Genomic DNA, 27,838 nt, shown 5'->3' with positions numbered 1-27,838 from the left:
GGCCTCCCAGGGAAGGCAGCCCCGTGCAGGCCTTACGCCAGTGCAGCTGCTTAGGAGGGGGAAACTGGCTAAAAGATCTGAGTTGGGCAAAGGCCTGCTTAACACTGCAGAACTAGCTGTAGGCAAGTGAGGATGGGCTAAGAGATGAGGTCATGATCATACTGTTTCAGTGGATGCACAGGAAAAGGATCAACGCTCACATGTGACAGTCTAGAGCGGCCCACAGGTGAGTGGGGATAATGCAGATCCTGCTAATAAACGTTAGTGGACATGGACATGATATCTTTGTAAATTTGCTAATTTTTAATATTAACAGAAACATACTTGGTTTATACTTAATTCCTTAAAATATGTCTGAACAGCTAAGGCTTTCCCACTTTACAGCGTAATTATGAGTCCAGAAAACAGAAGGTCAGGGACCAAAATTGCAGGCCTAATAAAATGATTTCTTCTCAGATGCTGAAGCGTCTCCTACCTTACAAACTTGAGCTTCTGTCCTTCCCTTTAAAGTGTATAGGACTTGTAGGCCTGCAAGGTCGGTAAGTTTGTTCCTGTTCTCTATCTTTGGAAATAATTTAAAACATACATCATCTCTTAAGGTCTTAGTATAACTTTTTCCAAAAAGCACCCTAAAGCTGCTAAGGAGGCAACCTGTTTAGGCAGCTCCTGAAAGGAAAGGGAACAAACAAGAGGACAGATGATTGTTTTAAAATGATCACAGTCTTTTGATGAAAGGTTGTCCTGGTCACAGGAATGTGATTCAAGAGAGACTTTAGAGTTGTTGAAGGAGCAGGTCTACTCTCTTCTTCGCGCTTCCAGCAGCAAGCCTTTTTTCCTTTTTCTGTTTAAGTAAGGTAGCCCTGGAAGGCCTCCAGAAATATTCTTCCTGTGTTCTTTATTCAGGTCTACAGGACCATGGCTTCCCACACTTGTGTTAACTTCTCTTTGCTGACAGTGTTGAGGATAAGGTGATTTTGATCATATTGTGTACCTCCTGAAAGAAAGAAAAGGAAAATGATAAAGGGAAGTGTGCCCATGTGAAGGAGCTGTAGCAAGACAGTTTATCACAACACCAGGGTAGCAAGAGTAAACAAGGTGTAAAATACATGCCTTGAGGAAGGCACACAGGAAGGAAAGCCCAGAACTGCCTCCGAGGACTAAGAGGCTCCACCCACTGGGGGTGATGTGTCAAAGCCCCATCAGAGGACATCAGCAGCTCCATACTGATGTCCTACCTCCCCAGGCTCCTTTTCCTACTCAAGTCTTAAAAGCTAATTCATGGTCACTCTTAAGATCTGTGAAACTGGGGGGAACAGGAAAGAAGCTAGAGATGGGAAAGGAGCAAAGATGGTGACAAATATTCAGTGGCAGGATCGTGGATTTGAGATGGCAGTGGAAGAAAGCAGGCAGGCTCAGCTTGGAGTGGTCATCGGGACAAACTTTGCATCAACAATGAACAGTGGTGGTATTAGGTCAAAGGGGAGGTTGGAGTGACATCCCGAAGTATAGTAGGCAGAGCAGCATTCCCACTTCTGGGAACCCACAGGCTGTGGTGCATAAAAACTCACAGCATTTAATATGCTGAGTTCCACTGAACTGTAAATCCAATACAGTTTCCATACGCTCCCTTTCACCTACCAGATATTTCAGATTCTTTAGTGTTAAAAATAGCCTCATGGCCTCTACTTTCAATGGTGAAGTATCATGGACAAAAGCAAGGGTCATGTGTTGTTGTTTTTTTTTTCCCTAGTGTGGCGTAAACATCCTTTCAGGTACTTTTCAGTACAAGCCTCTGTACCAATTGTTATAGCACCTAGGACTCTATCAGAATTAAAATTTGCTCATCTCAATGCAGGGTAAGTGTGACTGGTATTGAAATCATACTGCAGCCTTAAGCCAAGGGGAATCAAATATTCTTATTGTCTTTTAAAACCTCCAAAAGGTCTGAAAAGTTACATAATAGTTTTTTTTAAACTTTATAATATTGTATTGGTTTTGCCAAATATCAAAATGAATAATAGGTTTTGATAGGGAAGAAAATCATCTCTTGTGCCCCTCTTGGAAGAAACGGATTTATCATCATGATAACTGAGCACCTCTGCACAGCTAGATACAGGACACAATACAAAGCAAGGTGCCCTGGGCTTTTTATGCTTAAGTTTGCAGTGGGATAAAAAGTTACCACCACCACAAATCCTACCGTCTCCACTGGGGCACACACACTGTACTCCATTGAGATGTCAGGAAGTATTATCTTAAGGTCACAATGCACTTTTTCATTCTTCAAGATTATAGTATCTTAAACATACTTTTTGTGTATATCATAATTCTAGAGTTAGGACAACTAGAAAGTTCTTGAAAAATAATTGGATTCATTCTGCCGAATCAAATCCCAAACTTGGATCTTGTTAAAGTTAGCATGAATCAGCTTATACTGTCATGTCTTTGGTCTGAAATAATATATAGATGTCTATCAAAATATCAGGAGATGGGTTAAAAGGAATAAATCTTGTAATATTAGTAGGTAACAAATGGTCAACAACTGTAGCCAAGGAAACTCAGTCTCCTATGAAGTGCCCTGAAGAAAGATGTATTTCTGTCCCGTCCGCACAGGATGTGGGTTTGTGGCCCTGCTCTGTGTTGTCCACAAGATGGCATTATTCTCCCACATTCGGAGACATTTAAACCCAGTTGACCAAGATAGCAAGGGACTACTGCAGCTACCTTGCTTGACACGCAGAGAGGTCACAAATAGACCAGAACAGTATCCTTACTCCAAAGGCAGTGGACTAATTTGTGTTGCACTTTAGGAAGTGACCTTGGAGCTTTAAAGCAAAGCCCCTAAGGAGAAAGTTCCTGAAGCCCCACAGTCCTTTTCAGAGTCAAGACTAGAAGCCAGGTATCCTTACTCCTGGTCAGTTGCCAGCATAGCAAGTGGGGAAAATCCCATATGCTTGGAGCTTCCAGAGTGTAAGCTCTCTGAAGCCAAGGTACTGTTTTTTCCCACCCCACCACTTTGGTATCCCCAGTCTCTGGCCCAGAGCTGGTCACATTGTGGGTAAGTGGGTACCCAACAAGTACATGTTGAAAGAATAAATGCTCTAAGAGACTTGCTCAGAAAGATCACAGGGACCTTAACCCTGGACACAGGAAGTGGATCACACTGTAAGACACTAGTCCATATTTTCCTCCACATCTGTGTTTCCAATTTAGTCACATTTCTTTGGTTTCTCTGGAGCTGTTAAAACTATCTTGTATAGACTGAGGAGCTCCAGTTTAACAAGTTGATCCAAATAGGAATTAAGATAATGACTCAACAGTTTGAACCTCAGGCTGATCATCTATAAAATGGGTATCTTACTTGTGTACATATTGACAAGTCTGTTGTGCCAACCTACAATGCATTCGTCTCCTGCTTGCATTTTATACAAGGTATGATGCTGGGCCCCATCCAGCCTGCAGCCAGACGTTGCTTAGTTTTGCTCCGTAAGTGTAGTGCCCTGCCTCCGTCTCAGTGAACTTGGTTTGCCTCTGAGCACCTTTTGCTCCTCTGAGTCTCTGTGACCTCAGACCCCATTGTGAGGTGGCTTGACCGCTCTCCCCACCTGCAGATCCGAATCAGTGGCCACCAAAGCCCCTGATGGAAATGTTCAGGCTTATTCTCCATTTTCCACAAGTTAGTTTAAAACTCAGTTACAAGCTATTTCTTTAATCCTATATCTTAATTTTTAATGACAGCTTTGGTCTAGATCCCTGACTCAAGTAAAACGGAGCCAACTTTCTAGCCATAATTTAAAACTGTGTGTGTTATATTATATAGTTCCACTAAATTTACAAACATCACCACACTGGTTTTCTGATATGGAATAGAAAGTCTCCATTAATAATTTAAAGCAAAATTACCCCATATGACACAAAATGCACTGTCTTCATTTGCTTGTCAACAGCAACAAGAGTTCACTAAATTCCCATGTCTACATTTGGCAACTTTTTTTTATTTTTAAATTATCATCAGTAGTCCTCCCAGACAGGCAGCATGGGCATTACCTGCAACCCTGTCAGACATGCAGGGTTCTACCCCAGACCTCCTGAATCAGGACCTCTGAGGGCAGGGGACTAGCCATCTGTGTTTTAACAGCCCTCCAGGAGATTCTGATGCAGATAAAGTTGGGAAACCACTTGCCTAAATAAACGTATTTGGTCTTCTCCAGGCACCATCAATCAGTTCACTCCAGAGTAACTTCACTGAGCAAATGTTCAGTTGAAATCTCTTTGGCTGTGTTTGTTGTTTGTTTTAATTCCTTTTCAGTCTTAGATTTTAGGTTACATGCATGTATATGAGTATCATCAGCTATACAGACTGAGCCTTTTAACTTGTGATTTTTAGTCTGTTGTAATAAATGCTTTAAAGTCGGCCCATGTCCAGATTCCACCTCAGCACTGTGGGTGTGGCCAAACTGACTCATCCCTCTGAACTTCAGTTCTGAGGGGCTGTAAAATGGGGAGAGGAGGGATAACACAGGCCTCTCAGCGCTGCTGTGAAGATCACGTGAGATGACGTGTGTATAGCGTTTATTTAGCACTGAGGCTGGCACAGCATAAGGGATCACTTACTATTGATAGTGCTCCCGATGTCAAAAGTAGAGCTTTTTAGTTAACTAAAGAAAGACACAACAAGGCAGATAGGGGAAATAATCCTTACCTTTGATATCTAAAACTAAATTTGGCTTAAGCTTGCTGTAGATCCTGCCGTCAGGCTTCATGCTCCAGAACTGACTGTCAGCATTCTGTTCGAGCGCCAGGCCCAGCTTTGAGCCAGAGGTTATGAGGCTCCCCGCAATGGTCAGGCAGCAGTCCTCTGCTATCTGCTCAGCAAAAAGGACAAGGTATCTTACACATGGAGGGACACACATTCAAGTACCCTTGTAAGCAGTCCCCTGGGTAAGCTGATTTTTAAAGTTACCTTCATTCCCAGCTTCATTTACACATGAGTATTTCAGCTTTTAGCCATGGTAACTGGGATCAAACAAATATTGATGCCCTTTGTTTCGGATGACGTCAGTAATGGAAAGTTCTCAGTTTTTGTCCTTTGTAAGAGGAGACTTAAGCCCTTTATGAGGTCCTCTGGTTTATTAGTAAGGGAAGCCTCAGAACACTAAAAGTGCCCATCATTTATTTCTCCCCCCAAGAAAGGACTATGAGCTGCATCTGGGTCTGTAGCTAAATCCTCTCTGACAGATCTACCCCGCTCAGCCTGAGGTTTCCAGCATATGACTGTATCTCTAATTTTGAAGGCTGTTGTAGCACTGAAGTTGCTAAAAGGGCATTTTATCATTTTAAAACTTGGAATCCATTTATTCTCTTGTGTTCCTTCATGAGAAATGTCTAAAATTTTCTTCAAAAGGCACGCTATCCAACTATAAAGAGTGTGTTCTAATGCAAAAATCTTATGGATTCTTCTATGAAGTGAATCTACCTTTAACATATAAACAAGGTATGGTAGTCATTTTCATATGACATTCACACAAATTGATGTAGAACATGCTTTTGAAAAGTGTACTATTCCATGTTGAGATAAAAGGATTCTGATAATCTAGTACACTTTACTTTTTCTCACTGACTGAACTACTGGATTCAAAGTTGTTAAATAATATCACTGAAATGTTCAGTAGAAATAACTGCTGGAAGATGCCATTTCCTTGAATTAAGATAATTCACAGACAGAAGTTGGCATTTTCAGTTCAGTCGCTCAGTAATGTCTGACTCTATGACCCCATGGACTGCAGCACGCCAGGCCTCCCTGTCCATCACCAACTCCCGGAGTTCACTCAGACTCATGTCCATCGAGTCAGTGATGCCATCCAGCCGTCTCATCCTCTGTCGTCCCCTTCTCCCGCCTTCAGTCTTTCCAAGAATCACGATCTTTTCAAATGAGTCATTTCTTCACATTAGATGGCCAAAGTATTGGAGTTTCAGCTTCAACATCAGTCCTTCCAATGAATATTTAGGACTGATTTCCTTTAGGCTGGACTGGTTGGATCTCCTTGCAGTCCAAGGGACTCTCAAGAGTCTTCTCCAACACCACAGTTCAAAAGCATCAATTCTTTGGCACTCAGCTTTCTTTATAGTCCAACTCTCACATCCATACATGACTACTGGAAAAACCGTAGCTTTGACTAGATGGACCTTGGTTGGCAAAGTAATGTCTCTGCTTTTTAATATGCTGTCTAGGTTGGTCATAACTTTTCTTCCAAGGAGTAAGCGTCTTTTAATTTCATGGCTGCAGTCACCATCTGCAGTGATTTTGGAGATGCTACTGTTTCCCCATCTATTTGCCATGAAGTGATGGGACCAGATGCCATGATCTTAGTTTTCTGAATGTTGAGCTTTAAGCCAACTTTTTCACTCTCCTTTTTCACTTTCATGGAGGCTCTTTAGTTGTTCTTCTCTTTCTGCCATCAGGGTGGTGTCAACTGCATATCTGAGGTTATTGATATTTCTCCCGGCAAGCTTGATTCCAGCTTGTGCTTCTTCCAGCCCAGCGTTTCTCATGATGTACTCTGTGTATAAGTTAAATAAGCAGGGTGACAATATACAGCCTTGACATACTCCTTTCCCTATTTGGAACCAGTCTGTTGTTCCATGTCCAGTTCTAACTATTGCTTCCTGACCTGCATACAGATTTCTCAGGAGGCAGGTCAGGTGGTCTGGTATCTTTTTAAGAATTTTCCAGTTTGTTGTGATCCACACAGTCAAAGGCTTTGGCATAGTCAATAACGCAGAAATAGATGTTTTTCTGGAACTCTCTTGCTTTTTCCATGATCCAGTGGATGTTGGCAATTTGATCTCTGGTTCCTCTTCCTTTTCTAAAACCAGCTTGAACATCAGGAAGTTCATGGTTCACATATTGGCTGAAGCCTGGCTTGGAGAATTTTGAGCATTACTTTACTAGCGTGTGAGATGAGTGCAGTTATACAGTAGTTTAAGCATTCTTTGGGATTGGAATGAAAACTGACTTTTTCCAGTCCTGTGGCCACTGCTGAGTTTTCCAAATTTGCTGGCGTATTGAGTGCAGCACTTTCACAGTATCATCTTTTAGGATTTGAAATAGCTCAACTGGAATTCCATCACCTCCACTAGCTTTGTTCATAGTGATGCTTTCTAAGGCCCACCTGACTCCACATTCCAGGATGTCTGGCTCTAGGTGAGTGATCACACCATCGTGATTATCTTGGTCATGAAGATCTTTTTTGTACAGTTCTTCTGTGTATTCTTGCCACTTCTTCTTCATCTCTTCTGCTTCTGTTAGGTCCATGCCATTTCTGTCCTTTATCGAGCTCATCTTTGCATGAAATGCTCCCTGGCTTTTTCAGTGCCTCTGTATTAGTTGCTTCTGTTTCTTGTGCTCTTCTCTAAATGTCTAAAGGGTATACGTCTGTTTATAGAAAAGATGATTCTCCCTCAAGCACAGCAGACCTAGTTAACAAGCTGTCTTCCTTTCACAAGGCTGTATGCCTCCTGCTGACTCATGGGCACCAGTATAAAAAAAAAAAAATCAGGAGCAAACAGTCAAGCCCATAAAATAAAAGAGTTGAAAAGATTATCTACAATAGAAGCATGAGTTCTCTCATAAATCTTACTGTGCTCAGCGTTTAAACATGCATTATGGTGGGAGCAATAGGAGGGAAATTACAAGGCATGACAATTAGGAACAGAGTGTGTTGTACATGGGGTGGTATCTCTTCACTCTTCACCTAGTCTACGGGGTCCTTCAAGATGCAGACCAAGAGAGATCTGTGTTGATAGTGATGAGGCTTAGAAGTTTATTTCTGTAACAAGAAGGTGAAAGAAAAATAGGAGAGTAACACAGACACTTCCTTTTTCCATTCCATTTCTGTATAAAATCAAGTATAAAGTTGTTTCTTGGATCAGTGCTAGATTTACTTCTTTTTTAGGTTCCTTGACTATTTCTATCAGAGCTAAGATGTATTTTCATGAAAAATGTTCCAACTTATTTCCAAAAGAGCTCTGGAAATTGTGAAGTAGCATCTACTTGAAGAGAGAAGCCCTTACAGACCCTGGTCTAACCCCAAAGCTCACCCTGCATTTGATGCATCCTTCTTGATAAATCCAGATCTGGTCATCAGCACCGACATCCTCCATGACCTGTATTCTGAGAAGCTTCAGATCCTCTAGGTTTCCATTGGTTGACATGAATAACCCTGTTGCTTTGTTTCGAAGTCTAAAATAAATTCGTTTCTAGAAGATAAGAACCCAAGCGATGGTCACTGACACATGTTTTAGAAGCACTCAACAGCATCAACAGCAGGGGCAGAATCCAGAATGAGGCTGGGTCAGGAATAACTGCTGTGTCCAAGTTTCAGAGGCTTTAGGATTTTCTCAATGGAGAGAGATTGACAGAATTTCAGAGAGCCTGGGGCTGGGAGCTGCCTATGGACAAGCCAGGGCTTGGGACATACCATGTTTTGATGTTGGATGTAATAACATTTCTGAAGCAGTCATAACCCTTTTAGCACCAGAAACACAGCCCAAATTCAGAAATTCTCACGGGGTGGGGTGGGAGAGAAGCCAATTTCAAACTAATTGGAACTAAAAAGTTATTTACCAAAAAAATTTCAGAGAAAAGTCTATTCGAAACACCCAGAAGAAGAAAATACCTGAACAAAAGGTCGTAGAGAACCTATTTGGTGACAGCCACTGAATTCATACCACTTAGGCACTTCCGCTGGTGACAGTAGGAACTGTCTGCCCCTGTAATTGCCATATTCGTAAGTAACCCATCTGGAAAACAAAAGGAGACGACTTCAGTAAGTGGCAATGGCCATTTGACAGTGAGCTCCAATTATATTTTCAGAATGTTTCGATTTTTAAGCTAAGCTTTGATATAATACTTGAAATACACATTGGATATAAAAAAAAAAAGGAAACTACTTTATTTTCAAAAACAGTTACAGCACCCATTTCTTGACAAATAACAAATTCATGGTACATGAGTATTTATGCCCCCAAGTTCCACTCTTGAAGAGAAGTCGGTAGGTTTTTTTTCCAGTAGGCAATGAGCTAAAGCTAGTCTTTTAGCAGGACAGCCCAGTACTTCCTGTGAGCTTTAAATGGTTAATACTCGTAAAGTTCATATACAAAGTAAGTGTTCATAAGGGTTAGATAAAAATAAATAATAAAATTTTGTTTAAAATGAGAATAATCTTCTTCAGTCCAGAAAACTGCTAAGGACCTAAACTGCTCAGGTCTGTTCCACCCAGAAGTGCTATGATATCCACACATGAAGTAGGGGTTCCAGCACAGACCAGCAGGCAAGCAGTCTTCCTCTTGGGTTGACGTATTATATATCAAGGAAGAATGTTCTCTGCTTTTAATCCCGAAACTCTAAAATGTTATCATCTTAGCCATTTTATCATAAAAACAAAACACTAATTTAAACCTGTTGGGGAAGAAGGTCACGTATAACTCTACCACCCTAATAACCTGAATTTGTTTTTTAAGTAGCCATAGTTCATTCCAATGTTTGATGCCTTCAGACTATACCTATTGTTTTGGTGAGTGAACGAAAAACACGTTCTTAAAAACATATTACACTGATAGTCTGTATTCATTTTTTATGTCTTGATTTCAGAATTATTCAAAGCTGAGAAGAATCTTCTCATGTTGACCTTTAATCATTTAGCATATAGCATCTGTTGGTCACTCCTGGCTGAAGGAAAATCGCAGCCCTTACTCTAAAATTAAATGACTTGGTCTTTCAAAGGGATAAGCAAAATCAGTTCTTTTTTCCTACTTGCTAAAAAAAATACTCAATAGATTTATTACAGTGTTCACCTAGGAACTTTAACATTTCTCAAAGTTCTTACCTTAAGTCAACTGAAAATCTGAATGAAGAGATGATGCCACACACATGACTTTTCCAAATGGGAAAAGTATACTATGAGGGAGCATAAATACTAACCCTTACAGAAAATAAGGGATTATACATCAATTTGGTTAAGGTGATATAGAAAAGAAATATGATCAAACTTAATTTTTAAAGTCTACTGAATAAACAAATAGGTAACTCACTTACATGCCACCAATCACCTGGACAGAGCGTATGTGCGTGTTGAATCCTAAGGATTGGAGGTTAACTATTTCTGTATTAAATTCAATCTTTTTTCCTTTGAAGTCTTCTCTTTCAAAAAGAATAATTGTTGGCTCAGAAAATTCCTATTTAGGAACAAAAATAATGTTTTATTACTCCTCCTTGATGGTAACTTGAGCTCACGTGAAAATCATCTTGTTTCAAAGACAAAGCACAAGATCTGGCCAGGTTTGACGGCTCGTAAGTTCCCTTTCTCAGAAAGTCTGGGTGTTTATGTGCTCTGGAGCTAGAGAGAGGAAAAATGGAGGCCAGAAAGTTTCCCCTTGCAGAGAAAGGCAGGTGAATATAAAATTTTTTTTCCCCCAAAAATGGGGAAAACAGCCCAGGCATAAAGAAATGGGGAACACATGTATACCTGTGGTGGATTCATTTTGATATTTGGCAAAACTAATACAATTATGTAAAGTTTAAAAATAAAATTAAAAAAAAAAAAGAAATAGCTGTATACACCTGGACTGTCAATTCTAATGGAATTTATTTTCTTTTTTTTTTCTTTTTTTTTTAATTTTATTTTTTTAACTTTACAATATTGTAATGGTTTTGCCATATATCGAAATGAATCCACCACAGGTATACATGTGTTCCCCATCCTGAACCCTCCTCCCTCCTCCCTCCCCATACCATCCCTCTGGGTCTTCCCAGTGCACCAGCCCCAAGCATCCAGTATCGTGCATCGAACCTGGACTGGCAACTCGTTTCATATATGGTATTATACATATTTCAATGCCATTCTCCCAAATCATCCCACCCTCTCCCTCTCCCACAGAGTCCAAAAGACTGTTCTATACATCAGTGTCTCTTTTGCTGTCTCGTATACAGGGTTATTGTTATCATCTTTCTAAATGGAATTTATTTTCAACTTGGCTGTTCTCTACTGAGATTAGGAGGAGCCAGAAAGCCAAGGAGATATAAATGGTGAGGGATTGGGGGCTATAGTGATCTCTGGGGTCGAGTGGCAACTTGGCCCGATGAAGGAGCCTTCCACTTACATGCATTTTTAAATGTCTTTTGGTGGTGGTGGTTTTTTAACTGTCAATGAGACAGTGATTCTGTATACTGCCAAACTTTCCTGTAGGAATAATTGTTAGGAAGAGGGAAAAAACAGGATGGGAGCCCCATGTTCAGATGATCACTTAAAGAGGACAACAGCACAGAAGTCCACTGATTTTCAGAAAAGTTGGCTGTTGATGCTTGTTTTTCAAATCACAGACCTTTATGACCTTAGACTAAGCTCCAGTGATAATAATCCTAAAATCATAAAATGATAAATCAAAAGTTCTCCAGCTTAAAAGTTCTGTGGCAAGGGTGTGGTATCTTACTGCTTCGTTTATGTGCTGTGCCTTGATGTGTAGAAAGACCAATAAACAGAACAGATCTGTGCAGAGGTGGTCTACATGGTCTTGGAATTGTGTAAACATAGAAGGAAAACCGTAGTAGTATTACTACTTTGTACTTTCACTGCACGTTTGTCTGAGATGGCATGCCAAAACATACCAAGCACTCTAATTTAGTGACAACCACCTAACGATTTTGATGATGTCACAGTTAAAACATATGTTCTTAATAGGTGTAAAATGTACATTTCCTCATAATCAAAACTTAAAAGAATATCAGTGCCAAAAATTATGTGAGCATATATGTACTAAGTTCTGGCTGAAGGAAAACGTTTGAAAGCTTTACCTCTGAAGTGGGTTTGTTTTTATTATTGTTAACAATATCTGTAGGTAGCTCTTAGAACTCCAGGCAGGTTAAATATCCAACTTTTAGGTTTTTTGTTATTTGTAAGTTAATGAATCTTACTACATCATCCCATATTCCACTGCTACTATTTTCACATCTCAAGAAAGGTCAACATTTTTGTTATATGAAAGGGCAGGAGGGGATGAGAAAAAGCCAACTCACACATATGTTCTTTCTACCTTTAACACTACAATCACCAACTATACATTGCAAGCTTTTTACCAACTGTCAGACCCCAGACTTTTAACATCTGAACCTTATCTTATAGTTTTGTTCTATTGACTATTGCTTTGTGTCAAAATTAAAGATTTCTGGTCAAAAAGGAGCACTATAATCTGGATTAGCACATACATGATAAACTGGGCGAAGTGATTTGATTACAAATCTCTGAAACAACAGAATAAATAGATTTTAAAACTATAAGGAATTTCTGCAAATCAGTAATGACAGAAAACTAAAGAGCTGGGCAAAGGATATAAGTAGGTAATTCACCGAGCAGAAACCCAAGTGACTAGTAACTAACAAAGAGAATACTCTCTACCCCATTCTTTCAAAGTGACAAAAGTTAGAATGTCAGAATACTCAGTAATCACAATGATACCGGAAATAGGAACCCCCATGCACTGCCGGCCGCAATGTAAAGTGGTGGAATTGGGTAGTACCTAGTGAAACTGCATACTCATGCACATGAAATCCAGTAAATTCCCCTTTAATCTGTGTTCCCCAAAGACTCCCTCTCAGGGTGATCCATTATGCTGTATGTACATCTGGTTATTGACTACATATTGTATGTACATATTACATCATGTACACACATTAGACTCTAACTAGACATACATACAGCATAATGGATGACTCAAAAATTCTTAATGTAAATAGTTATGTTTATAACACAATGAGAACTATAGCATAATACTGTATATAAAATAAAAGCCTTTATGCATATTTTTATAAAACATACATTTTATAAGAATATCCAAGCTGTACCCCAAACACATTAGAATGGGTGCCTGTAAAGGGAAAGGTATAGATATAGGGGTTGGATATGAAATGGAAAAACGAGCCAGAGGGCCTTGAACTAGCCCATGAGAGTGCACCAGGCTGACCCAACACTGCCTGCCCCTCAAGTCTGAGAAAACAGCAAATGAAACCAATTTACATTTTAAAGATCTTCAAAGAGACCATGTAATTATTTTTTTCTGCCTCCAAATTGTCCACGAGGAAGCCTACCTGCCGGTGCCCTTGCTCTGACTCGGCTTTGTATCTCTGTTAGCGCTGTATTCACCCTGATGTACTTACAACGTCTATAAAACGAAGAGACTTGAAAGTTGCTCCAGGTTGGCATCCCATTGCAGACAGCGAAGGATAGTGGCCTTCCTCCAGCACGTACTGATTACCAGAGAAATTTTCTCCATCATATGCAACCCAGCTACAAAGGAAAAACCACACACATGTACAGTGTATAATCTGAGTCTTCCTGGTCTAGAAGTCTGATTTTTAGAGGTAACCTGCCATTCAATAAATACAATGCTTCTTATGGCTAACAGTGTTCTCTCTTCAAAAATATCTGGATATATTTACTGCATTTCATCTTGTAGGAAATTAATAATCATAGTAACTTTGCATTGCATTTGGGAAATAAATTTGTTTTTCTCCATGTAATGATTCATTCTTTCACCTTTCCACCTTCCAGCATTCCTTGCTCATGGTGCCACCATTCTACTACAGGCCAGAGTGGTTTTGTCAAGCCTTTGAAGCTTCTCATACACTAATCCTCAGTGTATGATTAAAGGCATTACTAACACTACTATTATTATTATTATTTGGCTTAATTCTTCATCACCTTTTGCATAGATTGCTCTAAAGGCTTCCTGATCCCTTCTCCTGGCTTGGACTCCTTGCCTGGCCCGTCTTGTGTATCCTGTGGTGTCCGTCTAAGCTCACATGCTGAGGGAAGTCGTCGTCTGAGTCCACCCTCCCTGTCCAAAGTCACTTCCCCTTCCCCAAATACAGAGACCACCCAGCTAGTGAGGGCAGCGTGCCCCTCATCAGCACTCCAGTCCAGCCATGCGCTTGCCTAACATTCAGAATGCCTACCCTCCTCCTCCCCACCTGTAAGCAAATCTACCTTGGGATGAGCCTTGGAGATGACCTAGAATCCCTTGACAGATGACAGGAGAGAACTACAGTGCAAAGAACCTGGTCTCAATCCCACTGCACAACGAGGGGATGATGTTGAACTCCTGCCCACACTGATTGATGCCTGTGTCCTCTGACGTCCAGCACCCAGTGTTCTGAAGTCTACTTCAGTACTCACCATTTGGTGGTTTTATAGTGCCAAGCACCTACAGGTATATTTACGTGCTGGTGGGAATCCTGTTTCCCACACTGATTGGGCTCTTCCAGTCCACTGTTTTCCTTACCTGCCTCCTAAAACTCTACAAGACTTGGTAGAGAAGGAATCATCAATTTGACTTATTGTTTCTCCAAAACATTGACTGCAACCTTGAAAGTGTGGTTCCGAAAACAAGTGAATCTTTGAAAAAAGTAAACAGAAACAAGTAAAATTATATTCCTAAGTATATTCATTCAGCCTTTGAAATGATGACCAAACACGACCTGTTAACTTTTGTTACAGTAAACTGGTGTGAATTTTATAAATCCTTTAATTTTCTGTATCTATATTAATGATTAATTATAAGTATTTTGGCTACACTACTCACGACTGTTTAATTCAGAGTCATCAAAGGACAGTCCAACAATAGAGGCAGCTTTCTACAGAACATCCTATCCTGTCCTAACAAGCTGTGAGGCATTTTAAAGCTTTATTGTGGCCAAAAGTAATTGTTTACAGGTCTTATCATTTATAAGAAACTATTTTGGAAACATGTAGTGCAGTTTTCCTCCCTCAGTGGAAGTCACCTGCTGACTTGTTAAACTCTGTGTATGCCAATAAAGGAGGCAAGAGTGGCGTTTGTGCCTCTGTAATTATGGCTGTCTGAACACTTACATTAAAAAGTCTTAAATAATGAATTTAACACTTCAGTTGATATAGCGAGTCAGCACTCCAAAGGCTTAAGTGAGAGACCATGTAAAAGAAGCCATATAAAATGTCTAATGCAGACACAGCAAATATGAAAATATATTTTATTGTTTACCACAATAACTATATGCCATTGTTTGAAATACTAACCCCAGTATATTAACATAAATAATCCACTGTAATGATATAAAATTTAACTTATATAAAAACATTTTATAAGAAGTATTTAGATATGGGTCAGTGTTATCAATTAAGCCTTGCATGATTAGTTGCTCAGTCATGTCTGACTCTCTGACCCTATGGATTGTAGCCCATCAGGCTTCTCTGTCCATGGGATTTTCCAGGCAAGAATATTGGGAGTGGGGTGCCATTTCTTCCCCCAAGACATCTTCCCAACCCAGGGATCAAACCCATCTCCCTGCATCTCCTGCATTGGCAGGCAGATTCTTTACCACACTGGCAGGCAGATTCTTTACCACTGAGCCACCTGGGAAGCCCCCAAATTAAGCCTTACTGTAAACTTAAATCTAATTTTAAAATACGGTTATGCTTTCAGGCATAAAAATGGGTAAAACAGTATGTCCCTAAATGTATTATGTTTTACACATAAATTCAGCTTTTCAATGGAAGGTTTCTAATTATGAAAAATAGAGAATTTGTTAAGTTACCTGATTTCGTCTCCTTGGGCCAGTGAAAGAATCCTAAGAATTTTTAAAGGGAAGAGAAAAGGAAATGAGTAGGGTAGACATCTTGAAAGTTTTTTCTCTATATCATTAACAATTACCATTAAAAATAATCTCAGGATAGTTTCTATAATAAAATGTTTCATGAACCAGAAACACACATTAAGGGAATCCAAAATTCACGCAAATGTTCTCATAGAAAAATATAACTCCTTACCAAACATATGGGTTGAACAGAGGAGATCTTACAGTTTTTGCCTCCCCAGTCCTCGAAGCTGGTATAGAAACCTTTATCCAGTATGTACTGTTCTCCTGTGAAGTCAGGATGTTCATAGGCTACCCATCTAAAGAAACAAAAGCACTGACATTATAGTTCATAGTCTACATTTGTGATAAATCACACATTTGGGTAAATACGTGTCATAGAGCAACTTTCATTTATTTTACTAATTAGTAACCTTAATTTTTCTTGCTCTCCATTAATCTTTTAGGAGCAGATAATTTGTAGGACAAATCCAAGTGGCAAGAAAAAGAATATCTTTGCATGAATCTTGTGATGTTCTCGCTTACCAAATCCTATTCCCTGAGAAAGCTCCAATGAGAATATTTCTATTTCTGATTCTAAGGAGACAGTTTGGACTTTCAAGAAATACCTGTAAAAACTCTTCTAATAAACAACTAAGGATTCTTTAATGTTGATAACAAAAAGTTATCTTTCCAGAAAGATATTACAGAAGTTATGTCTCTATTACACAACAAATCACACTGGGAGAGGGTGGGGGAAGCTGACAGAAAAAAAAAAAATGCTTTAAATAATCATAAAATAGCTAAATAATGAGAATTTTGTTTCAATCAGAATTTCCAACATAACACAACTACATAAAAAGCAAAACTGAGCAAACTCTCGGGAATACTAAGAACAGATCTCCTGGAATGTTTTCACATTTTTTATCTTTTAAATGATCTACACTCAGAGAGGAAAGTCAACAAAACCACCTTATTGATGCTGTTTCCTATCCAAAGATAAAGTCTTTGAAGGGAAAAAGTTTTTGAATTCTGTTACATTCAAGAGATACTCAATGTTTCCCCCTCAGTTAATTCACTGCCCTGCACTGGTCCTCTCACAGCTTAAAGGAATAATACCTTTATGCCTATGGTACTTTCCAAAAGTACTTTCCAAAACACTTTTTACATCTGTTATCACATTTATTCTTCTACAAAAGAGAACAAACTTGACTCCACGTTGAGTCTGTTCCTTTGGCTCTAACCTTTGGGCTCTGCAGCCCATGCCTGGTCATGCTGGTGCGGCACCTCCGTAGAGGAGTGTTGCTTATACACTGAAATGATGTTGACTCTCAAGACTCTGACCTTTCAAGGTGTAACACTTTCCCATTCATATAGAGAGAAATAGCTCTACAACAGAAAATTATAATTGTCTTGTGGAGGCTTATAGGAGCACTGTGACTGGACCTACATGGATAGCTGCCAAGAACAAAGGATTGCAGCACCAAGACATTTGTAATAGTCCACCACACCTCCTTCCCTTTTGGAGTGAAAGAAGCCTGAATTCTAACCTGGGTGATGTTCTTTGGGACAAAGATGGCCCACCATCTTCTAGGTCTGCTGGCTTTCTAAATAAAGTAGCTATTCCTTGCCCTAACACCTTGTCTGTCAATTAACTGGCCTGTGGTGTGGCGAGCAGCGTGAGCTTGGAGTCAGTAACAGGGAGGAACTGGTTTTCACATGTTACAGAAAGGAAAACCTAAAGACAGAAAAAAATTATTCATTTAACAGACAGGTCATTTACCATGTGTGCTGGGATACTAGGAACGCAAGGTGAAAAAGACAAGATTCTTGCCCTCAAAAGTTCGGAGATGGGTAAGAGGTATCACATGGAATTATTTGTTGCTGTTTGTTCTGAATGGGATGTGACCTGTCCACACTGACACAATCAGTCAGTGGCCAAGGATGAATGAACCCTTGTCCGAGGCTCCTGAGGCTCACCAGGTCTCATTTCTTGACCTGAACTGCCACCTACCTTGTAAAGTATCTTTTCATTTACTACTCTACTTAATATAGCCCACATGCTTCACAATTAGAACAGATTATAACTTATCTAAAGGGCTGGACTTAAAAACTCAAGTACAGTTATTACTTGGAAATAAACAGCCATCAAAGAGAACACTGCAAAAACCTCAAGTGATAATTAGTTATGACAGCTAACATCCGGACTCACTTCTGGCCATCTGAATGGAGAAATTGCCATAAGCACCAATCACAGTCAATTTCAGAAAATACTGCTCTCCCACTTCAGAAGCTCATTAAGCAATTTTAAAATTCTATTCTCCAACACTGTGAGATGAAGAATTAGGAGGCTGGTTCTAAATATGGTCATTACATTAACTTTCAGATAACTTTAAAGAGATCCCTTAAGCTTTGTACAAGTCTGTGTTTTCATTTTTAAGTAAGGGCACTGACCAAGATCCCAGTGCTGACAGGGTAAGGCTGTACAGCTCATGGGTGCCTGAGTATGTGGCCTCTGTTCACAGCATTTGGCTTAGTCATGAAGAGAAAAAACAGAGGGATCGCAGAACACTGCAACAGGGGAGGTATTTCCACAGAGCAAGAAAATCTACTTTACAAAAGCCAGGACCTAAAAATAATCAAAGAAGTTAAGACATTATCACAAAAAAGTTCTGACAAGGCTCTGGATCCATAGCAAGTTACAGAGGCACAGAAGGTTACAGGGTCAAGAGGCTTAAAGTCCTTTTTGCTTGACTGTTTGACTTTAAGGTTTGAAAGGAAAACAGCCAGTGAGGAGGGAAAGACAGAAACCTCAGGAAACAAGACGAGCAAGCTTTGAAAGACACTTCAGCCAGTGCTTTTGTTGGTGTTTGTTTAACAAGTGTGGGTACTATACTTCCCTATAAAACTAAAATACAGTACTTGTAGGAAAACACCCAGTCCAGGTTCGATGCATGAGACAGGGTACTCGGGGCTGGGGCACTGGGATGACCCAGAGGGATGGGATGGGAAGGGAGTGGGGAGAGGGGTTCAGGATGGGGAACACATGTACATCTGTGGCGGATTCATGTCAATGTATGGCAAAACCACTACAATATTGTAATTAGCCTCCAATTAAAATAAATACATTTATAAAAAAAAAAAAGAAAACACCCAACACTGAAGTAAGCCTATCTAACTCGCTGAAGTTGAAACAGGAAACCCATTTATTAAAATATCACTTGAATTGACAGTAGTGTTGTTTTCCTTCCAAGATGCGGCCCCAGATGAATCACCCATGAATATGGGGGTAAAAAATCCAAAATTCATTTCTGAGATGCTCTGGTATATCTATCATCTAGAGTCTATTTATAACTTATACCTGAAACTCTTAGGAAGAAAACTGCTTCCTGTCCTTGTTTAAGCATATTCTGCACATGTGAATCAACACTTCTCTGTCTACAAGATTGGAAGGGGTGGAGGGCGGGCAAGTATAAGTACAAACAGATCTCAGCCTGCTGGGATCACTGCTCAGAATTTAAGGGCAGCAGTGCAAACCTGCCCTTCTGTTGAGTCAAAACAACAACACTTTTTGAAAAAAATCTGGACTCCAGAAATATCTCATTTTGCTCTTTGTTTTTAAAAAATTAGCCCAGTTTTCACTAGTTAAGCAAGAGGACAGCATAGAACTAGGAAGTGATGAGCGGGGATGTGTAAAGGCAACTCTTCTGATGTTTCAACAAGAAATGAAATGTAGTTCCTAAAACCTCTTCTGCTGGATTCACGGGTACCCTTCCTGAAGGCTGTGCTCGGTTTCAGAGTTATTAATAATGAGTCTACCACCCAGGGAACTTATCACGCATGGGACACTGGCACATCTCAAGCTTCCTATCTGCAGGGCTCAACTCCGCTGCTGCCTCCTCCAAAGTCTTCCCTCTGTCCAAGCTGGAAATTCATTCCTCTCCGCTGTAGGTCCCCACAGCACTTAATCTTTGCATCTTTTGTAGCAATAATTATGTTTTATATAAACACTATAACTTCTTTGAGGATACAATGCTTTGCACATACTAGACCTCATTAAATATTTGTCTAATGATCAACTGAGTGAAATATGAGGAAGCAGCTGGTCTTGGCAAATTGAAGCACTCCTACAACCCAGAATGTAAAAGGAAGTGGCTGTGTGTGTCTGTGCATGCACATGCACGCCTCCTTTCAACTTCCCCCAATAACAAAACCCAACTGCTACCAACCAACCAAAAAGAAAAAGCCTAAGCCAGGAAGTGTAACTAGAAATGACTAAAAATAGAAACATAAAAGCAATATTTTATAAAGGAAACAGATTTTAAGTAAACAAGGGCTGGGTAAAAAAGAGACTGACTCCAGGCACAGTAGTTTTACCTGTGCTAACAGCATAATCGACACACATGCCCGATGGGAATCCACCCAGCATCCTTTTGCTTCCTCTGCAAGGGTGTATGACTGGGCTCTGACTAACGGACCCAACACACCTGGTGAGTATCAAAATGTTCAACTGTTTCCACATACTGAGTTGGTCATTGTATATTCTCCCTCTAAATAGTTTACTTTAAAGGCAGTCAAAAATACTATATAGCCACAGCAATATTTCAGATGACTTCTGAATGCCAGACCTTTGTCTATGGGAGATTCTAAAACGTTAGGGTTCCAGAACAGGACCTAGGAGAAGGCATTTCCTGCTAAGAATGGAAGCCCCAGAAGTCACTGTGTCATTCTGCCAAGATGGTGCCACAAACAACAACCAACACAAGAATTTAATGACATGACTAACGTTAAAAGCATATTACATTGTAGATGCATCTAAAATATCCAGGGCGTCTGTGGAAAGTCTCTTGAAATACAAGAGTTGAGGTTAGAGTGATTCATACAGCCTATGTTACTCATGCCATAAGAACCTAATACCAAACACTTTCAACAGAACCAATGTCTATTTCACATGACCATTTAAGAATACTCTCATAACAAATTATAACTTACATCAGCCTGGACCATAAAAATAATCATAGAACTTACTTTAACAGACATCTATTCCTGCCAATCCATTACTTGCCTCCACTCTATCTGATGTTCCTGGGGAACCCCTCAGCCCAATCATAAATAACTTGCCTCCATTGGACTGACCCTACATCTCAGCTCCAGAGCTGTGCATGTATCATAGGCATGGCCTTCTCTTTGGATACAGTAATTGGTTCAGATACATCCATATGACCTAAGTGTACAGAATCAAAGTCAAACCTGGAACCTCTGTGGGAAAGAGAAGCTTTCCAATGGAAGCAGTCAAGAACAGAAACCAGATGCTGCTGCCACAGGCTCCAGATAGAAAGTATGATTTGTTCTTGCTGTTTAGTCACTAAGTTGTGTCCAATTATGACCCCATGGACTGGAGCCCAGCAGGCTCTTCTGTCCATAGGATTTTCCAGGCAAGAATACTGGAATGGGTTGCCATTTCCTACTCCAGGGGATCTTCCCAAACCAAGGATCAAACCCATATCTCTTGTGTCTCCTGCACTGGCAGGCGGATTCTTTATACTGCTAAGCCACCAGGGTAGAACAAATCTGACTCCATATTTAATCCATTTCTTCTACCTTAGACTTTGTGTTCTCTATTGCTTTTGCTACAAGTTAATCACTAAAGGGATCCTGCCATAGCTTGAACATAATGGCCAACTTCTGGGAACCCTGCCTCCCACACCCAAGTGTTAACCTAGAATACTTTTTGTTTAGCTCACAGGAAATATCCTGACCAGGCCCACCTGGCTGCAGCAAAGTAAAAATTAACACATCCCTTGGGGAGTCTATTCCACATCCCAGGGAATAATTGCAACGATTTATTGTCCTTTTTACTTTACTGCTTCACTTCCCCTTCTATGTTCTATAAAAGAAACTAGCATCCAAACCCCAGCAAGATGGCTCTTTTGGACACAAGTCCAAAAGACTAGTCTCAGTCCTCTGGCTTTCCAAAAAAGTCACTATTTCTTGCCCTAATACCTCCTCTCTAGATTTATTGGCCTGTAGTATGGCGAGCAGTATGACCTTGGACTTGGTAACAAAAGGACCTGCCTAAAGTGAAGCCAGCATAGCAAAAGCCCAGTCAAGAGATGGAGATCAAGTTCTCATACAGTGTCTAAACTCCTGTACCATCAGGATTTTTCAGTTATGCATGCCAATATATTACATTTTTATCACTTATGCCATTTTAGTTTGACCTGTAGCCACTTGCATCCCAAGGAGTCTTGACTAGTCAACTTTCAATAAAAACTTACGTCAGCATTAGTAAAGCACTCAGTAGCAAATTCCAGGTACACTGAAACAATTATTTTTATGTTAAAATAATAGCCCAGAAATGAACCCACCTATACGGTTAATTTATAACAGAGGAGGCAATACTATATTAATTCAAAGGGGAAAAGACTCTTCAATAAATCATGCTGGGGAAATTCAACAGCTACACGGAAAAGAATCAAATTGGACTACTTTCTCACACCATAAAAAAAATAAACCCAAAGTGGATTTACATTTAAGATCTGAAACCATAAAGCTCCTAGGGGAAACATAGGCAGTATGCTCTTTGACATGTCTTAGCAATATTTTTTTGGATATGTCTCCTCAGGCAAGGGAAACAAGAACAAAAATAAACAAAAGGGACTACATCAAACTACGAACTACATCAAAAAAGCTTTTTGTACATCAAAGGGAACCACCAACCAATCGAAAAGGCACCTGCTGAATAAATAGGAGAAGATATTTGCAAACAACATATCTGATAAAGGGTTAATATCCAAAAAACAAAGGACTCCTACAACTCAACACCAAAAAGCAAACCATCTGATTAAAATATAGGCAGAGGACCTAAACAGACATTTTTCCAAAAGGACCTACAGACAACCAGTGGGCACTTGAAAATATATTCAACGCAACTAATCATCAGGAAAATGCAAATCAAATTCACAATGAGATATTGTCTCACACCTGTCAGAATGGCTACCATCAAAAAGGCAACAAATACCAAGTGTTGGCGAGGATGTAGAGAAACGGGAACCCTTGTGCACTGTTGGTAGGAATATAAACTGGTGCAGTAACTATGGAGAACAGCATGGGTTCCCCAAAAAGTTAAAAATAGAACTACACAATGCAGCAGTTCCATTTCGGAGTATTCTTCCAAAGAAAACAAAAACACTAGGTCAAAAAGATACAAGGACCCCTATATTCACTGCAGCATTCCATATCCAAGACATAGAAGCAACCTATATATCTAACATAGATAGATGTAGTGTGTATACACATACACACACACACAATGGAATATTAATCCACCATGAAAGGGAATGAATTTTTGCTATTTGCACAACATGGGAGAACTGAAAGGGTATTATGCTAGGTGAAATAGACAAATACCACATATTTATATGTGGAATCCAAGAACAAAAGGAACAAATAAAACAGAAAACAGTCATAGATACAGAGAACAGGTGGTTGCCAGAGTGGAGGGAGGTGGGAGGATGAGTGAAACAGGTGAGGGAAATTAAGAGGTACAAACTTCCATTTACAAAATAAATGAGTCATGGGAATGAAATGTACAACATCAGGAATATTATCAATAATTGTGTAGTATCTTGGTATGGCAACAGAAGGTAACTAGACTTTTCATGGTGATCATTTTGAAATGCACAGAAATATTAAAGCATTATGTTGTGTACCATGAACTAACATACTGTTGTAAGTCAATTGTACTTCAAAAACAACAAACAAACTCATAGAACAAGAGATCAGATTTGGACTTATCATGGTGATCATTCTGAAATGCACAGAAATATTAAAGCACTATGTTGTGTACCATGAACTAACATACTGTTGTGAGTCAATTATACTTCAAAACAACAAACAAATTCATAGAACAAGAGATCAGATTTGTGGTTACAGAGGTGGGGAGTCGGGGGAGTTGGATGAAGATGGTCAGAAAGTATAAACTTCCAGTTATAAGATAAATAAATACTGGGGATATAATGTAGAGTGTGATTAATATAATTAATTCTGCTGTATGCTATATATGAAAATTGTTAAGAGAGTAAATCCTAAGAGTTCTCCTCACAAGGAAAACATTTTTTCTTCTTCTATTTTGTATCTATGAGATGATGTTCACTGAACTTATTTTGGTATCATTTCACGATGAATATGTCATTACATTGCACATCTTAAACTTATAGAGTGCTGTATATCAACTACATCTTAATATAACTGGAAGAAAAAAATAATAGGAAATATAATAGAGCAGGTGTAGGACCATAAGAAAATCAAATGGGACTTTGTCCCAACTTCAGGTTTCTAATGTTAAATCACTATTATTTGTTTCTGATCCTAAGAAATTCATGAGTTCTTTTCATGAAGAATGACAAGAGAAGTGAATCTGTAGATTTTATAATGCAACTCAAATTCTGCTCCAATGTTATATTACATATAAAAGATACTATATGAGAAAGATTTTAAAAAGCAGTTATAAAAATATTGTAGCAGTATTAAATGGCTAATTTAATGTTTCGTTTTTGAGATATGTACTTATTGAGTGTCTACTCTGGGTCAAAGACTCCATTACTTTAGCACAAACCAAAGTGAAGCTCACTGTTAAAATCCCCATTGGGTTATTTCACTTACACTCCACTCAGTACATTAATAGACTGTGTCTTCACTCCGTATCCAGTCTCCTTTAAATTAGCAACAATTCCTAATACATCAATACTGGAACCTTTGGATCCAAAGTTTTTTTCACTGTACATTATCATGTGAGCATTTGAAAAATCCTATTGAGAAAAAAAAAATTCAAAATTCAAAGACTAGCCAATTATTACTCAAAAATGCCCGAGTATTACCCATTAGCTTTTCTGTAACTTACACCTAATATAGGTCGTAAAGACTGCAGTTCTCCACTGTAGCCTCCCCAGTCATTCCAGTCCTTGTATTCTCCTTCTTCAAGCAAATACTGATGACCTGTAAAGTCAGGCTTCTCATAAGCAACCCAACTACAACAGAAGAACATGAAAGAGTAGAAATTTTCAGTACTGTTAAAATATCAGTGTCGCTGACAAATGTAAATAGCTATAAAGCAAGACATGGACCCACGCATTATGACTACTGGAATTCTTCCCTAGCATTTAAGAGATTAGTAGAATGGCCTCCCTGATGGCTCAGGTGGTAAAGAATCTGCCTGCGATGTAGGAGACCTGGGTTCAATCCCTGGGTCGGGAATATTCCCCTGGAGAAGGGAATGGCAACCCACTCCAGTATTCGTGCCTGGAGAATTCCATGGACAGGGGAGCCAGGTGGGCCACAGTCCATGGAGTCACAAAGAGTCAGACATGACTGAGCAACTTTCACTTCACTTCACCAAGAAATTAACCTAAGAAGTATATACCAATGTTCCTTAAAGGATTATAGGGAGGTCAGCATGTATGTGTACATGTTTGTCTAAGTGTGTTTAAGAACTGACTCAAAAGAACTTTAACAAATAAAACTGGATGAACTTTCTTCCAATAACAATTAATATATTGTATATTTTGGGCTATTTATAAGCCATTTTCAAGTGTAGACTTTAAAGAAAATATGTAAGCTCTATAAAGTACAGAATATGATCCTAAAAAATAGAAAGCAAACTAACAGTTCAAAAATTTGGAGCATATCAATAAACAAGATTGTAGATTTGATCAATCTGGATGGCCCAATTTATCAGCCTTGCCCAGCTGACTGATTCCAAACTAGCCCATCAAATCCAGGTCACCACTAGCTGAAGAAAACATGTTTATTCACTCCACCCTGCAATTTGGAATGCTATCTTTGGGGAAGAGAGACCATGTTTTTAATGTTATTAAAGGGAATAAAAAGGAATCCTTACAGGTCACTCCTGTCTACTTACATGCCTCGTAGAACTTTCATAGATCCCACTGATACAAATGACAAATGTTCATCTCCAGTGGTTTCTTCTGTTTCACCTCCTTCCATGACAAACCTACCCATCTCTGTTTCCAGCTCCATACATTTTCCTTCAAAGAAAGGCTTTTCATAAATAACTACCTATAACAGAAATGAGATATGCCAGTAAGTTGTAAGAAGTCAAATATCTCAATAGCTAAACACTAAATCAGTCACTTAATATCACTAAGTCGTGGAACACAAATTTTATAATCACATTTTTAAATTAACTAAATAAAAGTATCTTGTAATATAATTTTAAAAATCAGAATTTTACTCCTGCTGTGGTATAGCCTGAAGTCAAAGTTCAAAAGACAGATGCATAATTGGTTTTTGTTCAATGTCTAGAATTGATATTTAGAATTTTAAGGAACCAAAGTATTGTTAAAATGTTTTAAAAATGAGACACACTATAGATCAAACTGTGTGTCACAGATGTGCAAAGCAGAACTAGCAGAAGGAGAATTTTAGAGTAGGGAGAACGTGTCTTGAAAAGTAAGGTTTTTCCTTTCAGGCAAGCAGCAACAGGCCCCACAGTTAGTAAATACAACTGCAGATTACAGCTTAATGCAACAGTGAACCTTCTGAGCCATGGCTGCACACACTTAGTGCTAACTCGTGCTCTCAGCATCACCTTCCTCCTGAAGGTGATGGCATGTATAAGCTGGACAACTCCCGCTGACTGCAGTTATGTCTTATGGAAGTGATACATAAAATCACGCAAGTATTATCTTCATGAAGATGGAATGGGAGTAAAATTCTTTAAAAATGTACATTACCTTAGGATCTGTAGGGAATTCAACTTTACGACCACCCTGAAAAGAAAAATAATATTGTAAGAAAAATGGCTTGTCACTGATAAGTTACCATTTGCTATTACCCACAGCAGTCTGTGATAAGCCACGGAACCACACAGACCAACTACATTCTGGTTTGTTTAACTGATGTGGAGACAGTTCTAAAATTCCCAAAAATGCAGGGAAGATATGAGGAAGAGTCTCACAGAGGCGGTCTACAAGCTGCATGGTATCTGTGCTTTTTAACCAAATAGATGTTTGGTTGTTGTTTTTTTTAAACTCATTAAACTCCCAAAAAGGCCTATTTCTCACCTCTCTTAAAAAGCAGTCTAAGATTTTACATCTCTAGACTCAAATTCTCACAGGCAGCAACCCTCACCTTCTGTGCTTATTAACCCTGCACTAGGCTCACCCTCCAGCAGGGATACGGGCTCCACTTTGCCCGTCTCCACCTCGCCGGGATTCAGCTCCCTGTCATCCTGTTCACGCCTATTTGCTGCCTGGCCCTGGAGGCATTTGATTTTGCAACCTCTGGCTTACAAAGCTGTTGAAGTTCACTCAAGTTCACAATATGATCTGAAGGACTCCTGAAATAATTAGGTAAACTCTTAGATAAATTTAAAACATCCCATAGAGGATGGGTCTATGGGGGTTGCTATATGTTTAGAATAAAGAAATTTTAATCCAAAAATCTCACTAAAATCATAGAAGAGGTGTCACAAAAAAGAATTAAATAAGGTAAGAGTTTAAACCAGCAGTGGGAAAGTCAAAAGGCTTTTTTTTTTTAAGTTGTTACATATATAAGTGAAAAAAATAAAGTATAGCCAAAGATCTCGAATACAGCAAATGAACTATAATTAAAAAGGAATGTGGCTGATTTTAATCAACAAACCAGGGCTCATACAATCAACTAAGTATGCTTTTCGAAAGGAATCCTTTTCGAATTCTGTGAACTTTACAATTCTGTAGGTCATCATTAAAAACTGCCTTCAAAACTTGAGGCAATTCTTTTACATATTCAGAAAAGTTACAAAACTTTACTCTTCAAAAGAGGATTTAATTTTAGAAGAAAAGCCCAGAATTATTTGCATGAAGACAAGCAGACAGATAATTAAGCCACAACCTGTGGCAGGAGGGATAAAATTAAGATAAAAAATTATCTCCCTGACTTTCTAATTTGTTTCAAACTGACTTAGAAGACAACCACAAAGTGGAATTTCAAGAACATGTTTGTAACAGGAGCCTCACTCATGCTGTACGTGTTTAGTGAACATTCTTATGACGCACCTCAACATGAGGTCAAAACAGGTGCAGCTTGGAGCCTTCCAACGCTTAGAGTCTTGCAGAAGAAACAAACAACCAGGCAAAATACAGGGGAAGGAAGCACGGGATCCTTCCTAAGGGG

At 39.3% G+C, this 27,838-nt stretch overlaps 1 protein-coding gene across 1 annotated transcript in view; it reads right to left on the bottom strand.

Annotated features, from left to right (window-relative positions):
• Nucleotides 1–282: 282 nt before the first annotated feature.
• CRYBG1 (crystallin beta-gamma domain containing 1) overlaps nt 283–27,838 on the bottom strand; it is a 249,334-nt gene continuing 221,778 nt past the window's right edge. The window contains exons 10-22 of the mRNA XM_006076407.4: nt 26,416–26,451; nt 25,581–25,738; nt 24,564–24,690; nt 24,326–24,471; nt 15,855–15,981; nt 15,623–15,655; nt 14,335–14,447; nt 13,211–13,340; nt 10,097–10,236; nt 8,679–8,802; nt 8,101–8,259; nt 4,703–4,865; nt 283–994 (exon numbers count right to left, since the gene is read on the bottom strand). Of these exons, the coding sequence (XP_006076469.3) occupies nt 906–994; nt 4,703–4,865; nt 8,101–8,259; nt 8,679–8,802; nt 10,097–10,236; nt 13,211–13,340; nt 14,335–14,447; nt 15,623–15,655; nt 15,855–15,981; nt 24,326–24,471; nt 24,564–24,690; nt 25,581–25,738; nt 26,416–26,451 (1,545 nt within the window). The 3' untranslated portion in view covers nt 283–905. The remainder of the gene's footprint in view (nt 995–4,702; nt 4,866–8,100; nt 8,260–8,678; nt 8,803–10,096; nt 10,237–13,210; nt 13,341–14,334; nt 14,448–15,622; nt 15,656–15,854; nt 15,982–24,325; nt 24,472–24,563; nt 24,691–25,580; nt 25,739–26,415; nt 26,452–27,838) is intronic.

This window comes from Bubalus bubalis, chromosome 10 (genome assembly GCF_019923935.1).
Source record: "Bubalus bubalis isolate 160015118507 breed Murrah chromosome 10, NDDB_SH_1, whole genome shotgun sequence".
NCBI lineage: Eukaryota > Metazoa > Chordata > Mammalia > Artiodactyla > Bovidae > Bubalus > Bubalus bubalis.
The sequence above is the reverse complement of the archived record's forward strand: the minus strand, read 5'-3'. Positions and strand labels throughout refer to the sequence as shown.